Genomic DNA, 15,090 nt, shown 5'->3' with positions numbered 1-15,090 from the left:
CATTTATTGACATGCATGACACATAGTAGCACAACATTTAATATGATACAATATCATAATATGATACTTAACCCTCTCTTTTCCAAAATTGACTAGTTGACATGCATGATACTACCTATAATACTACCATCATGACCAGCCTAATGACTTTTACGGTTTGTTGAAGCCCATGTCATATAATTACATACTCCCTCTGTCCCAAATGAAAAGACTCAACTTTGTACTAAGTTTATATTAAAGTTAATACAAGTTGAGTTACTTATTTTGAGACAGAGGAGTATTTATTATGGATTAGTATCTTATTTGCAAATAATAATTCATTTTCCGATGTTTGTACTTTTATATTGATTTTTATAGTATGTACTCTATTAGGCTTGTGAATACTTCTTTTCATTCCAATATAGTCATCGGCCCCATTATACCTGATCGAACTAGGGCCTTCAAAATGCCAGGGCCGGCCCTGGATATAGGGAACGGGCAAAAGTGTTTTTTCTGGACAGATTGTTGGATTCAAGGATGATCCGTGAAGGATCTTGTGCGTTGCACCCGATGTTTTTAATGGTGAAAATCATGTCATCAAATCGCGCAGAACCGTTGCCGAAGCAACTATAATGATACTTGAAAGAAAGATATCAATGGTCAGTCGAATAAACATTCACACTTTGATGTAGGGTGTTGATTTTGTGTGAATTAATTTCTCAAACTCCGACTATTCATGGTGTTGAAGATAAGTGGACATGATTTAGGACCCGAAAAGAGTTTTTGTTGTTATCTTATTGTTGATAAAGTCTGTATATATATAATACATTTTTTTTTGCTGCGGCTATCAATTGCAATAAGGATTGCACCATCTGGCAGGATTGTGCGCCGTTGAAAGGCATACAACTTCTTTGGTTCATCGCTAGACATACTTTTTCCCTTTTTCCTAATTTTTTTTCAAGCGTAGGAGGATAATCCCAAAAGAATGTGGAATCTTTTATCTATCAAAATGGGAGGTTTCCCATCCACAGGATTTATGTCAATCCCTCTTAGCTCTTACTACTAGGTGTTTACCTAGACATGTTTGGAAGATGCATTGTACAATTTTTATAGGGATATATGTATTCGAGGACCTATCTGATGCACCGGGGCAACTGATGCTACCTGTGCATGAGACCCAGTTGTGCATTAAAAAATGTTTGATTTTTTTCAAAATAAAAAATTAGTGCATCAACACGGATATTTTTTTGTTTTGATTTTTGCCCTAACAAATTTTCAAATTGACCTCAATTTTACAAAAAATCGAATCTGACCTTTTTTTGGAGACGACAAGGTCGCTCGCGTCTGGTGCGGACCTGCATGATTGGTTGATCCGTTGAGTCGTGGCAAAGGGTCAGACGTCAGGAACCTCTGACATCTGATATCACACGGCAGGGACCTTAGCATCTTTCATAAGATCAATTTTAAAATTTTAGGGCAAAAGATGAAAATAAAAAAATTTGCCCCGTTAACACACCGTCGTACGACGTTGGGTTCCTTTCCTTTACCAGACCAGCAGACCCTGCTGCGGCCACCATGAGGGTGCGTGATCCGTGTTAGAAATTAATTAGTAGATTAATTAGTTAAGGGATGTGTTCAACCAGAACAGTCGTGTCTTCTCTCTCTGTCTATTGCCAACAGGCACCTGTTCTGCAGGGATGCCTCCGAACAGACACCTCTTCTTCGCACATCTTCCAGATGTATATATACTTAGAATCAATAGAAATCAAGACTGATCGTCCATTACTTTTATTCAATCTCGTTTTACTCTAACACGTTATCAGCACGCTCGCCGTTGAGCCCAACGGTGGCCCTCATCCCGGTGGAAAAGCATCCAAGCGACAGCCTCGCCCCGTGAATGAAGAACAGGGGCACTGGCGTCCATCTATCTGGAATAATAGAGAACGTGAATGACGACGGCATCGGCTTCGTCTGGCGTCGGCCCCGCTGGACTGGAGCAACGGCTTGGCCTCCGGCATCATAGACAGTGGCGGGCCCTCAGGCGCTCGACCCCGACGAACTTCATGAGAGGAAAATCAAGGAATCAAGAAATGAATCGGAGTCATACCTTGATTTCATCGCTATACTAACAAGGTGCTTCTTTCCAATTTGGTCACGCATATACTATTGTAAGTGCTCCACTAGCGCGGCTTCCCGCGGCCCGTGCGACATGGCCGCCTAAGCATCAAGCGGCGGCTGCGCCTGCCTCGGCCCTTGCGTGTCCGCGCTCCCGGCGGCCGACGGAAGCGATGACCATGGACGCTCATGTCGCGGCGGCGCTCAGCCTGTTGCCATGCCCCACTGCGGCGGTTGGCACCGACGCCCTCTGGCGCCAGCGAGATACGGCAACGACAGCGCCCTCCGGCGCATAACGCGCGGCGCACAATCCCTCGCATCCATCAGTGGCGGCGAATCATCTAGCATCCGGAGCAGCGGCGCCTCCGGCGTAGCGTGGCCTGGGCTGCTGGCACAACATCTCCCTTCGAGATGTAGCGCCCAAGGATGGCGGTCAATGACCACGCCCACTCACGGCGCGACGGCCGGCAGAGACGGCAGCGGCCAGCATCCATCCCACGGCGTGGAGGCACTCCCAAGGCGCAGGACAACGACCTTCGATTGGTAACGCGACCTCGTCTTCATAATTCCTCACGGCGATGATATCGTGACCGTGTACAGCCAAAAGCTAATCACAATCGATGGATTCATGGCTGTAAGCAGAATCGATAGAAGACCTTATCTATTCGGCCATTTAACAATTTAGCACTTGAACGCTCTTTTATTGACAAATAAGGCATTGAGCCTTAGTACTACTTGCATAGAAGCCCTCAGGCTAATTGTAACAATGCGACTTAGACCCTCTGGTCATATCATATTGTCATATTGGAAAACACGAATTCTACATGCATTATGAGCATATTATTACTATTCAAGTGTTCATGCATTGCAATTTCATCAAATTGCAGAATACTACATACTAGAGGCGATATTGTGCCATATTCTACATGTTTGCCTCAGCATTCATTGTAAATAATAGTTTAGAACAACATTGTTTTTCTTCTTTAGCAATTGGAATTAAACAAGAATTATGGAGTGTCAACTTAACATGACTACCTTAAATTATATTTGTGAATCACAAAGAATTTGATGGCATCTACTGCATATTTCACAGATTATCCATCACTACCGTGAGATCTACGTTTTTTCATTTTGGCAAGATGACTATCTTCAACGTGCTCTTCCAAATATTAATGTGTATATAGCCTAAATTTGTATTTGTGAATCACAAGGTATTGATGACATCTACTGCATAATCCGCAGATTATTCATCACTACTGTGAGGTTTACATCTTGTTAGTTTTACAAGATGATTACCTTCAAAGTGTTTTTCCAAATATTAATATTAGATGTGACTACCTCAAGATATCATAAGGTAATATTGGCATCTACAGCAAAATTTTGCAGACTATCCACTATTACTGCAAGGTCTACATCATGTCATTCTAACATATGACTACGTACCTTCAAAGTGTTTTTCTTAAAAATAGCATAACATAAGGTAATAGAATTATGAACATCTACTGATAAAAGTCAGACTATGATTTCTATTACTGCGAGATCTACACCATATTGGTGATTATCTTCAAAGTGTTATCCTATATAAATTGAGGTCTACACATATGGCTATATGGCATCAGCCATACTAGAATTTGCTCCTCCGAAGAATTTATTGTTGTTGTTCACTAAAATATTTTACTCTCATAGTAAATATTGTTCTAGCACATTGGTTATATACCGAAATGGTATTTATGTGCTAATATAAACTATTGAAGCCTCACTTTGCTTGAATATGTCATAGAAAACTATGCAAATATTTGCAATACATGTGATTACCTTCTATTACATTCGTAAAATGCATAGCAATGGAGCCTACGTCACTATTTCTAATTATAGTGTCATCCATCCATCAAGATGGATACCGTAATTTATAACGAGTGTCTCAAACACTATTGCAAAATCCACATCAAATTGTGGTTCTTATTTTCATAGTGACTAAGCAATGTTAAAATTGCAAAGTCTATGTTTTGGTCGTGACTCTAAAGTCACACTTTTTCTCATGAATGAAGCCCAAAACATTAGCAACAATTTCATCGCATGTACTATATTGAAGGTTTACACTCCATGTCCACCAAGCATCACCTTGGCGGATTTTTCTCAACAAGACCATTTCATCTATATATTTTATTTTACTCTAAGAAGTAAATTAAACAATGCATGATCATTTCATGTAACACATGGCTATTCTATTGATGCACATATGCATTTTATATGTCACCAACTTCACTTTGGTTATCAAACTAAGTACATAATGGATGAATATTTATTCACCTTCAATATTTCCCTTAAGAGAAACATGCTGCCATGAGCACATCACGAATAATCACCCATCCGTTTCTCAAGACCTCAAGTCTATCCCAGCTCACATTTTTTGTCACTCAATCAACTTTAAGTTGAGATCTCATGATCAAATATTTTCATCCAAAGATCCAGTTGAAAATCCCTCAATACACTTTACATATTTTTACGATAGTCCTACCATTTTCATGATGAAGAAACATGGTATTTCATAAAATCATCAGATTCATCCAACGGGTGCTATTCCATTATTTGAAATTCTTGCTAGTATTGTGAATAATAATCAAGTCATTGGTCACAAAATATAACCATGATGTATTCAAGGTAAAGTGGAGGCTAAAATACAACCGAAGATGGAATTATTTCTAAATAGGGAATATATCGTTTTCCAACGATCAACGACAACTCTCAAGTTTGTCAAATGTGTGGTTATTTAAACATCGTACCTATGATTACCAAACCCTCAAACATATGGTCAAACCACACCACAAATTTATTAAAAAGGCAAATAAGTCATTGGTATAAATTTGAAAAACTGCAAACTTATAACTCGAAACTATTCTGGTAAATGATTGTTCTCAAATCTTCCTCAGAAGGAGAACCAAAAATCTAGTGCAAGAAAAGGTTGGTCAATTCCCTTGCACCCAAGATATGTTTGCATATATAAAACAATCACTACTATTGGAGATCTCATGTAATATCCTGATTATTCCCAAAATATCATTAGCCTATACTTGTATTATTACATGTAGAGTGATGTACAATATCCTATTTTTCGGGCATGATATTTGATAAATTTTGAATGTATGAATCAATTCATACTCAATATTGTTGCGTACAAAATGATTTTCTAAGTATTAATAAATTAAATATTAAGCTTAATAGCCTTAGCCATCCTCGTTTGGGGATGATTAGAAAATTATTAACAATTCTATTGGTCACAACTTAACAAGTTGCAAAATTTCCCAAATCATCAGATTTTATGTGCACCACATGTGCCATAGGGGAAATTAATTTAAGGAACTCTCACCTTACAACTCTAAATGAGCCAACTCATTCTTCCTTGAACACATCCAGAAGATATGTGGATTACTCAACCATTATGTGGTATTATATAGATACTTCATGGTACTCATGGAAACATTTATAAAATGATTTCCAGTGTGTGTCTTGTCACACAAACCATGAATGATATAACTAAATTAGTTGCTCATATTCTCAAAGTAAGAGCATGTTATCCTAAACAAGGGAGAAATCCATTCGAATGGACAACTTCGTTGAACTCATTTCACAAGCAATGTCTAATTATACATAATAATTTATGTACATACACATAATGGTTTAGTTCAAAATCTTATCAAAGATAATGAAATTAATAATATGACCAAACTTATAGAATCGTAATTTACTAGCCTCATGCTAGACAAATACGACATTACACACCGTAAGTATGATATAAATCATACCAACTGCATAGCATACTACTTTTCCCTTGTAGTAATTACGTGGAAATCAACAAAGTATTTCCTATCTATGATAATTCGGTTACATACCGATATCACCACTCCAGCATACATCAATGGGCTCTCACAGAAAATTAGGGATCTATGTGAGGAATAACAATTTATTCATCAATCAAAATTATTCATAGCATGTATGTTGATTGCATCAGCAATAAGGACATTTCTGGCATTAGGGGGAGATTAGTACCACAAAGAATGCCAAGAAATAAATTAGAAATGTTATTCACATTCAGTCCTTATATCCACGTACTCAAAGAATCTGAACAAGAAGTTTAGAATCACGTATTTGCAACACATTGCATATCTGCCACATACATTTCCTGATGACAAAGGTGTCACTCAAATTTATATTCCTGCAGTAAAGTGTCAGAAAGAGTGGAGGTACCTGATAAACCACTCTTCTCCGCAAATAAGAGAAAGAGGAGGAGAAATCTGACCACATGAGATATAATCTCGCATATGCTTCCGCGGAAATAGAGGAAATCAAATCCTTAACTAGTAAATGTAACTCAACATCAAGTTGAAAGACACCTCACTAGATGCTCATCATCCAAAGCCCGACATACATGTGCACAAATGTTTTGGTGCCGGGACATCGAAACACCTTGACTCCATTGTTGTAGGAAATCACAAGGAGTAAAAAGGAATAAATACATTTCCACAAATTTCATTGATTCCTCCAGAATCATATAACATAAGTCTACATTTGTCGACATATATTTCTTCTCCAAATTACTAAAACCTTTTGGGCCCTGAACCAAAATCCATGGTAGAGTGCCTCTTGTACTCATATTGGTTCACATAAAAGGAAGCAAGTAATGAAGAATAACACTCGCTCATCAAAGAGTGGTATTTACCACAGTAAGACCTACTCCTCATAAGTATCTTCCATATGGAATACTAAAAACTTCTCATTCATAGACAAAGTCAATGAGGTGGTGAAAAAGCGAGGCTTGTAGAAAAAGGGTTCACACAGAGACCCGACATCGATTACGATGTAACATACCTTCTTGGTATGAGTGGAACTATGTTTTGATAATAAATACCATTGGCAGTACAAATAAATATTATCCATGCAGTTAATGGATTGAGTGACTACATACTCATATGAGTCACTCATTTCGGAAATCTATATTAAAGTCCCTCAAGGGCTTGCATTTCCGAATCCAAAATAAATCGCAACATATTTGTGTAAAATTTCAAAAGTCACTCCATGGCTCGAAATAGTCAAAATCATATGGTACTATCGACTAAATGTTTTTCCTGTTTATGTGTTAACAAAGGAATCCCAAATTTGAAATCCTTATATCACCTGAGTGTATATCGATGATTTCATCATCAATGTCTCTACAAGACCTAAACATAAACAAAATCATCTCAAGACGGAAAATTTGGATTTAACCAAATTTAGCTTAAGCTTACAACTTGATCATTCTATCAAGAATACGTATCAGTCTACATATATCCAAAACATACATGAGAAGTTCAGTGTGGATATGTCATAACAAAAAAAAGACATGTATGGTCATACTACCTTTGATAAGGTACAAATCCATTCATACCTAGAGGTGATAATGAAGTGATACTAGGACCTGAAGTTCTATATCTCACTAATGTCAAAGCACTCATATACTTGCAAACTACGTCAGGCCTGACACTATATTTGCTATCTTTATTCGGAGTGCAATCTCAAACAAAAGGTGTATGGTTGATATAAGCACTATCATCTTATATCTGAAGATTACCGCAAATCTTGAATATTTCCATCAGGAAATAGAAGATATGACCATGATATAATGTAATGATATTGGCTCTTTATTTGATCCCAACAACGCCATATCAATGACTGAATTTGCTGGAACAACCTTCACATGGAAGTCATCTAAACGGATTTTAATGGTTATTTCCAGTTATCATTCTGGCATAATTGCTTTATCCTAAAGCATTACAAAATATGCATAACTTAGTAGAATGGTTAACCACACTCAAAATCATGTGGCTGAGATTCATCAGAATCACATAACTTGATTTATCAAGATACTTCCACTTGTGTTACTCAATACTTATAGGTTATATGAAGAGCAATATCATAAATCAGATTGCTCAGAAATTACTTATCCTCATGGATTATAGAAAGTTGAGAAAATAATTTGCAAACAAAATATTGTGATAATTCAACAGGTTATACACAATCTCATGTTCATGTCAATGGCATTGGTATGAGGCATCCTCCATATTTGCAAAGTTCACGGGGAGTAATCTCCCAGACTATAACCTATTAACAATCATCAGATTGCATATATTGTACTCTTTTTGCTTTGATGAGTTTTCCCTAACGGTTTCTCATAAAAGGTTTTTAACGAGATAATATAAACACAACTATCTATATATGCCATATCATTTTCTCCTTATATTTTTCCCACTGGGTTTTAAAGGAGTTTTCAATGGCATGTACGATTGCACTATTTTCCCTTATGAGTTTTCTCTCAAGTTTTCTCATAATGGTTTTTAGTGAGGCAATATCTTCTCAAAGATCATATGTCATACTTTCTATTTTCCCTACGAGGGTTTTTAAAGGAAGTACTCAAGACATATTATTTGTTTTCCAAACTTATAAATGAGTTTCCTCCTTCTTCAAAGGTTTTCTCATATGAGTTATCAAGAGACAATGATCATCATATGTTGCATCATTTTCTCCTTATTTTTCCCACTGGGTTTGAAGGAGTTTTAGCAACATATCTACTCTATTCTCCTCATATTTTTCCCACAGGATTTTTGGCGGAGACTCTCAAGATTATCTGGAAGATTTCTCAAGATGGAAGATCTATATGCAAGAAGTTTCAACGATGAAACATTCAAGGAGCGGTGTTGTACAAGGGGGAGTGTTAGAAATTAATTAGTAGATTAATTAGCCAAGGGATGTGTCCAACCCCGAACAGTCGTGTCTCCTCTCTCTGTCTATTGCCAACAGGCACCTGTTCTGTAGGGATGCCTCCGAACAGACACCTCTTCTTCGCACCTCTTCCAGATGTATATATACTTGAGAATCAATAGAAATCAGGACTGATCGTCCATTACTTTCATTCAATCTCGTTTTACTCTAACAATCCGGACCGTACGTGGGTTGAATGCTAGCTTGACCCCGCCGCAACACCTGCCGCGCGGTCACGTCCTCTCTTCCCCCCACAACGTGCCTCCCCCAACTACCACTACCCACGCCCCCATATGCGCCCACAAACTACATGTTTGCCACACACCCTTCTCCAGCCGCAGATTACGGACGTGGCAAAACCACAATTAAGGGGAGAGTCCACCAATCAGCGGATTGACACGCCATTAAGACAACAGGGATCGAATCATACCCTGGAGTATTGGGCTCGCTAACAACCATGTTGACAGAGTTCTGTCCGTTCTGCTGTCCACCCTTCTTGCCCTTCCTGTTGTGGCACTTATTGGCCTTGTGGCCAGGCTTACCACATACATAGCAGATTATGCCATCCTTCTTCTTCTTAAAATTGGTTGTATTCTTGGCCTTTGGATTCTGCTGTTTGCCCTTGAACTTAGCACCAGTTTTTTGCACGAAGTTAGCGTTTGAGGTGCGGTCCTGTGCCATAGAAGGTGCGTCTTTAGCACGTGCCTTCTCTTCCACATCAAGGTGAGCAATCAGGTCATCAACCCTCATTGCCTCCCTCTTGTGCTTAAGCGTGGTGGCAAAATCTCTGCATGAAGGAGGGAGTTTGGCAATGATGCCCCCCACCACGAACTTGGCATTGACCTGAACATCAAATTGAGCCAACTCACTCACAGTCGATGTAAGATCATGAGCCTGCTTGACGACGGATACACCGTCCACCATGCGGAAATCGTGGTACTGCTCAACCACATAAATCCAGCGCCCCGCGTCAGAGACCGCGTACTTGCGATCCAACGCCTCCCAAAGCTCTATTGCCGACGTGTACCCATTGTATACATCGTAGAGTTGGTTCTCAAGGAGCGACATCATGACAGCCACAACAGTGTCGTTCGCTAGCTCAAAGTCCACTGCCTGCTGATGAGTCAGCGGCCTAACCTGCGGAATAATCCACCACAGGCCCTTGGACAGGAGGTAGTGACGCACCTTGGACTGCCATCTCTTGAAGTTATCACCGGCAAACTTTTCAGGCTTCATCAAATCCGCAACATGAGCATCCAAGACAAATTGATACTCTAGAGTTTTCTGGATTGTTGCAAACAGTATACAATTTATCATTAGTTTAATTCCTTTAATTAGTACATATATGAGCAGGTTAAGCATGCAAATGGTTTTCTTCAGTAGCATGCAACCCATATTCAGAAAAGAGCAGATTGATAGCACCCATCCATGTATGATTAGCATGCAAAAGAAAACATCACGTGATGATATGGGACTATCTACCATTCTAGTGTCAACCGAGAAGTAGAACATGTAAATTAACATGGAGATATAGAGTCTACAGTCTGCATAGTACATGGCTGAATCCACTAGCGGTAGGAACAGACTTATCTAGTATTAGCAATGGCCAGATGCAACTTACAGTCTAGATGTCGTTGCACTGGTGTTCGTCGATGGAGTTTGTCGGAGATGATCTCGTTAAAGATGTCGTGGAAGCAGCTGTTGCCGGAGACGATGTCGTCGAGGACGTCGACGAAGCACTGGTTGCTGGAGACGATCTCGTCGGAACGTTGACGAAGGAGCGGTCGCGCGGACGCTGCCCAGAAAACTCTAGACCGCCCCCGTGCAGAGTCGAAGAATGCGGCCGGAGTCACGGAGACACCGCTCGCCGCACTACCGTTGCACGACGGACAGCACGGCCGGCTTCGTTCAGAAGGTGTCTCAGCACTTGTGGTATGCAAGGAGGAAGATGGAGATGAGATGTGTTTTTCTCCCGATGCTATCTGCCCTTTATAGGGAAATCTTCATGAAGCAGTCCAACAAACAACGTTTTAATCAAACGTCTTGCCGAGCTATACGGTGCACTCATTGAAAGCAAGAGATTCGGAAGGAGCAGGAGATAATGCACACGTCCTGCCTGAAGACTCGGAGAGGAGCTGCAGCTGCCGAACGGCCAGCGACGTGGTGCGTGAGACTTAAGTTTGTTACGTGACAGGATAGCTAATGCATCTGACTTGGAATTCTTTGAACTGATGCATGTGTCGATGTATTATTTCCAATAATAGAAACAACAATAATCGTTATGAGGTCAATCCTCTTAGATATAGGGAACGGGTAAAAGTGTTTTTTCTGGACAGATTGTTGGATTCAAGGATGATCCGTGAAGGATCTTGCGCGTTGCACCCGATGTTTTCAATGGTGAAAATCAAGTCATCAAATAGCGCAGAACCGTTGCCGAAGCAACTATAATGATACTTGGAAGAAAGATATCAATGGTCAGATAAACATTCGCACTTTGGCGAGGGTGTTGATTTTGTGTGAATTAATTTCTCAAACTCCGACTATCCATGGCGCTGAAGATAAGTCGACATGATTTAGGATCCGAAAAGAGTTTTTGTTATTGTTATTATTATCAACAAAGTCTGTATATATATAGTACACTTTTTTGCTGCGAATATCAATTGCAATAAGGATTGCACCATCTGGTAAGCCTGGGCGCCGTTGAAAGGCATACAATTTCTTTGGTTCATCGCTAGACATATTTTTTTTCCTTTTCCTAGTTTTTTTTCAAGCGTAGGAGGATAATCACAAAAGACCGTGGATTCTTTTTTGGGAATCGTTTTCATACGGCGCTCCGGCCAAACCGACGCGCCGATCGCTTCCTTACTCGTGCGGGCCATGCAACATTTTTTCGTAGACGCGCGCTTCGTTGGTCAGTGGATGCAACATTTTTCGTCTAATTGTTGCAACCAGCGTCATATTTGCTGCAAGCGTTTTGTTAATACTTTTGTCCAGTAAAAAAACTGCATATACGTTTGGTTGCAACTCCGGTTCGTCGGATTTTTCGTTACAATCGATGTTTTTTTACTTTTGCTACAACCGTGTTAATTTTTGCTACAACCGGCATCATTTTTTGTTGCAACTGTTTACTAAAAAAGTTGCATACACGTTCATGTAGATATTTATTGCAACCGCGTTTGACTTTTGCTACCACGCACCATCAACTTTGTTTTTTTGCTACGATCACGTAGGTATTCTTTTTGCTACAAATTTTATTTTTTGTTGCAACCGTTGAAAAATTGCTGCATCACGGTGAATTTTGCTGCATCGGGAGAAAAAATGTTGCATGGAGATCCAACGATGCGGACGCGCGGAAATTGATGGATCATGCGGCTCGCGCGTGGTCGGCCGAAAGTCGCGCCGGCGCAGAGCACTGCCCTTCTTTTTTCTATCAATGGGAGCTTTCCCATCCAGGATTTATAGATATCCCTCTTAGCTCTTAGTACAAGGTGTTTATCTGACATGTTTGAATTTCATAGGGATATATGCATTGGAGGACGTATCTGGTGCACAGGAACAGTTGATGCTACCTGTGCACGGGACCCAGTTGCATATTAAAAAATGTTGAAAAAAATAAAAAAATAAAACCCATTAACACACCATCATTCGACGTTGGGTTCCTTTCCTTTACCAGACCGGCAGACCCTGCTGCGGCCACCACGAGTGTGTGTGATCCGGACCCGTACGTGGGCTGAATGGTAGCTTGACCCCGCCGCAACACCTGCCGCGCGGCCACGTCCTCTCTTTCCCCCCACAACGTGCCTCCGCCAACTACCACTATCCACGCCCCCAGATACGCCCACAAACTACATGTTTGCCACGCCCCCCTGCTCCAGCCGCAGATCACGGGCGTGGCAAAACCGCAATTACGGGCAGAGTCGACGGGCATTTACCTAGCAGTTGGGGCGTCATATACCCGAGGGCACCACCACCCCAGCTAACCATCCCGTGCGCCCACGCCTCGCTAGATCGCACCCACCTACCCCTGCCCCCATCGTCTGCTCGCTACGTGCCATCCGTCCGTCGATACACATACCATGGCCGTGTCGGAGCTGGAGGTCGACGGCGTCGTCTTCCCGCCGCTCGCCCGCCCGCCGGGCTCCGCCCACGCCCACTTCCTCGCCGGCGCAGGTGATCCATCCCCTCAACGGCTCCGGGGACTTCGGCTCCAGATGCCGTTTTAACGGAGTATATTTCCTGTTGAGATGGATTGTTACCGAACTGTGTGTGCTCTGCCCTCGAGTTGCGCAGGCGTGCGCGGGATGGAGATCGGCGGCCACTTCATCAAGTTCACGGCCATCGGCGTGTACCTGCAGGCCGACGCCGCCGTCTCCGCGCTCGCCGCCAAGTGGGCCGGCAAGCCCGCCGCCGATCTCGCCTCCGACGCCGCCTTCTTCCGCGACGTCGTCACCGGTAACTTAATTCACATACACACTTCCACGTGCACGCTGCTACAACCAGGATAAGGCAGTAACCAATGGCCGGCGGTGCAGGCGAGTTCGAGAAGTTCACGAGGGTGACAATGATCCTGCCGCTGACGGGCGCGCAGTACTCGGACAAGGTGACGGAGAACTGTGTCGCGTACTGGAAGGCCGCCGGCGTGTACACGGACGCTGAGGCCGCCGCCGTCGACAAGTTCAAGGAGGCCTTCGGGCCCCACAGCTTCGCCCCCGGCGCCTCCATACTCTTCACGCACTCCCCCGCCGGCGTGCTCACCGTCGCCTTCTCCAAGGACTCGTCGGTGCCGGAGTCCGGCGGCGTGGCCATCGAGAACGCCAGGCTCTGCGAGGCCGTGCTGGAGTCCATCATCGGCGAGCACGGGGTGTCGCCGGCGGCCAAGCTCAGCCTGGCCAACAGGGTCGCTGAGCTGCTGAAGGGGGCCGCACACGCCGGCGGCGAGCCGGCCGCGGAGCCCGTGCCGGTTTCGGTGTGAACGAACCGGCCGGGGCAATGCGGCGCCGTCACTGGTTGCTCGCGTCGTGTGGCTGGTAGTGTCCGTGGTGGGACGTCGTGTTTTCTTCCATGCGCATGCAACCATGGATAACTATGATTCTGATGATGATTTACTTGGATTTGAATTAATAAAGAAGTATGCCGTTCCTTACATCTTGGATTCGCGCTTCGTCGTGCAGTTTCTCGGTCATGGATCATGAGTCGAGTCTTTTTTTACGCATGATATTACAGTTAGAGGTGCTAACTTTTACACCGAAAATCCAAACATCAAACGGAACCTAACCGAGTTGACTGATATTCCTGGTTTATGGTGTTCATTTTGATGTTTCCGTCACAGTTGATTCGTGTTGAAGTGTATCTTCGGTTTTTATCTTACATGAACTAAACCGGCCATATATATATATGGATTTCTTTTAAACGAGAGGAGTCTTCCTCAGCCCCAACTTTATTAAAGTCAAGACAAAGCATACTAACCAAAAGTAGACGGACTGTCTGAGTGGCCATCACAGAAACAAACGGACAACATACAGCTAGTTTTAAGCCCTATTACAAAGTAACTCCTCTTTGATGGTCCAGAAGCCTTAAACATCGGAGAAGAAGGGCATCCACTTTTCATTGCCTTACAAAAGCCCCCATTAGATCCATTATACATCGCATGTTTCGTCATCTCCTTCCCTGAAAGACAAATTCATTGCGAAACAGCCATAAGCCCCACAAGGTGGCAAATGATATCTCTCCCTAATAATAAAGCAAATTGGGTTTCTGGTCGTCCGTCGTGGCCGTTTTTCAAAAAAGCCCCTCCGTTTTTGAGGATTCAACCCGCAATCCTTCTCTAAGTCAAGTCGAACCGTTATTTTACGTTTTGCACAAAACACCCTATATTTTATCCAAACTAACTCGTCCCTCCTCCCCCCCTCTCTCCCCACAACCCCCACCCAGCAAATGGTGACGCCGTCGGCTCCGGCGGGCGCACAGGGACCTCCGCCCTCCCGTGTTCCCGGCGGCTATTGGCCACAGCCCCCGCGGGCCGCCGCGCCCACCACACGCGGCTCCCGGGCCACCAAACCACCCCCGCCAGCAATGGTGACGCGCGCCGCCCTCGACCTGGATCTGAAGACCCCAGCCACCGTCGCCTCCCGGATCCGCCGCCTCCTCCCCAACAACCGTCGCCTCCCGCCGCCGCCTCCTCCGCAACCACCTTCGCCTCCCGGG

General features: G+C 42.9%; 1 protein-coding gene across 1 annotated transcript; it reads left to right on the top strand.

Annotated features, from left to right (window-relative positions):
- The first annotated feature begins 12,859 nt into the window (after positions 1-12,859).
- Positions 12,860-14,029, top strand: LOC123453018 (chalcone--flavanone isomerase). Its single transcript, XM_045129774.1, has 3 exons — positions 12,860-13,056; positions 13,177-13,338; positions 13,419-14,029. The coding sequence occupies exons 1-3, from the start codon at positions 12,963-12,965 to the stop codon at positions 13,856-13,858; spliced, it is 696 nt and encodes a 231-aa protein (XP_044985709.1). The 5' UTR covers positions 12,860-12,962; the 3' UTR covers positions 13,859-14,029.
- The last annotated feature ends 1,061 nt before the right edge of the window (positions 14,030-15,090 follow it).

The sequence above is a fragment of the Hordeum vulgare genome, chromosome 5H (genome assembly GCF_904849725.1).
Source record: "Hordeum vulgare subsp. vulgare chromosome 5H, MorexV3_pseudomolecules_assembly, whole genome shotgun sequence".
NCBI lineage: Eukaryota > Viridiplantae > Streptophyta > Magnoliopsida > Poales > Poaceae > Hordeum > Hordeum vulgare.
This window is presented reverse-complemented; position numbering and strand designations above follow the sequence as displayed.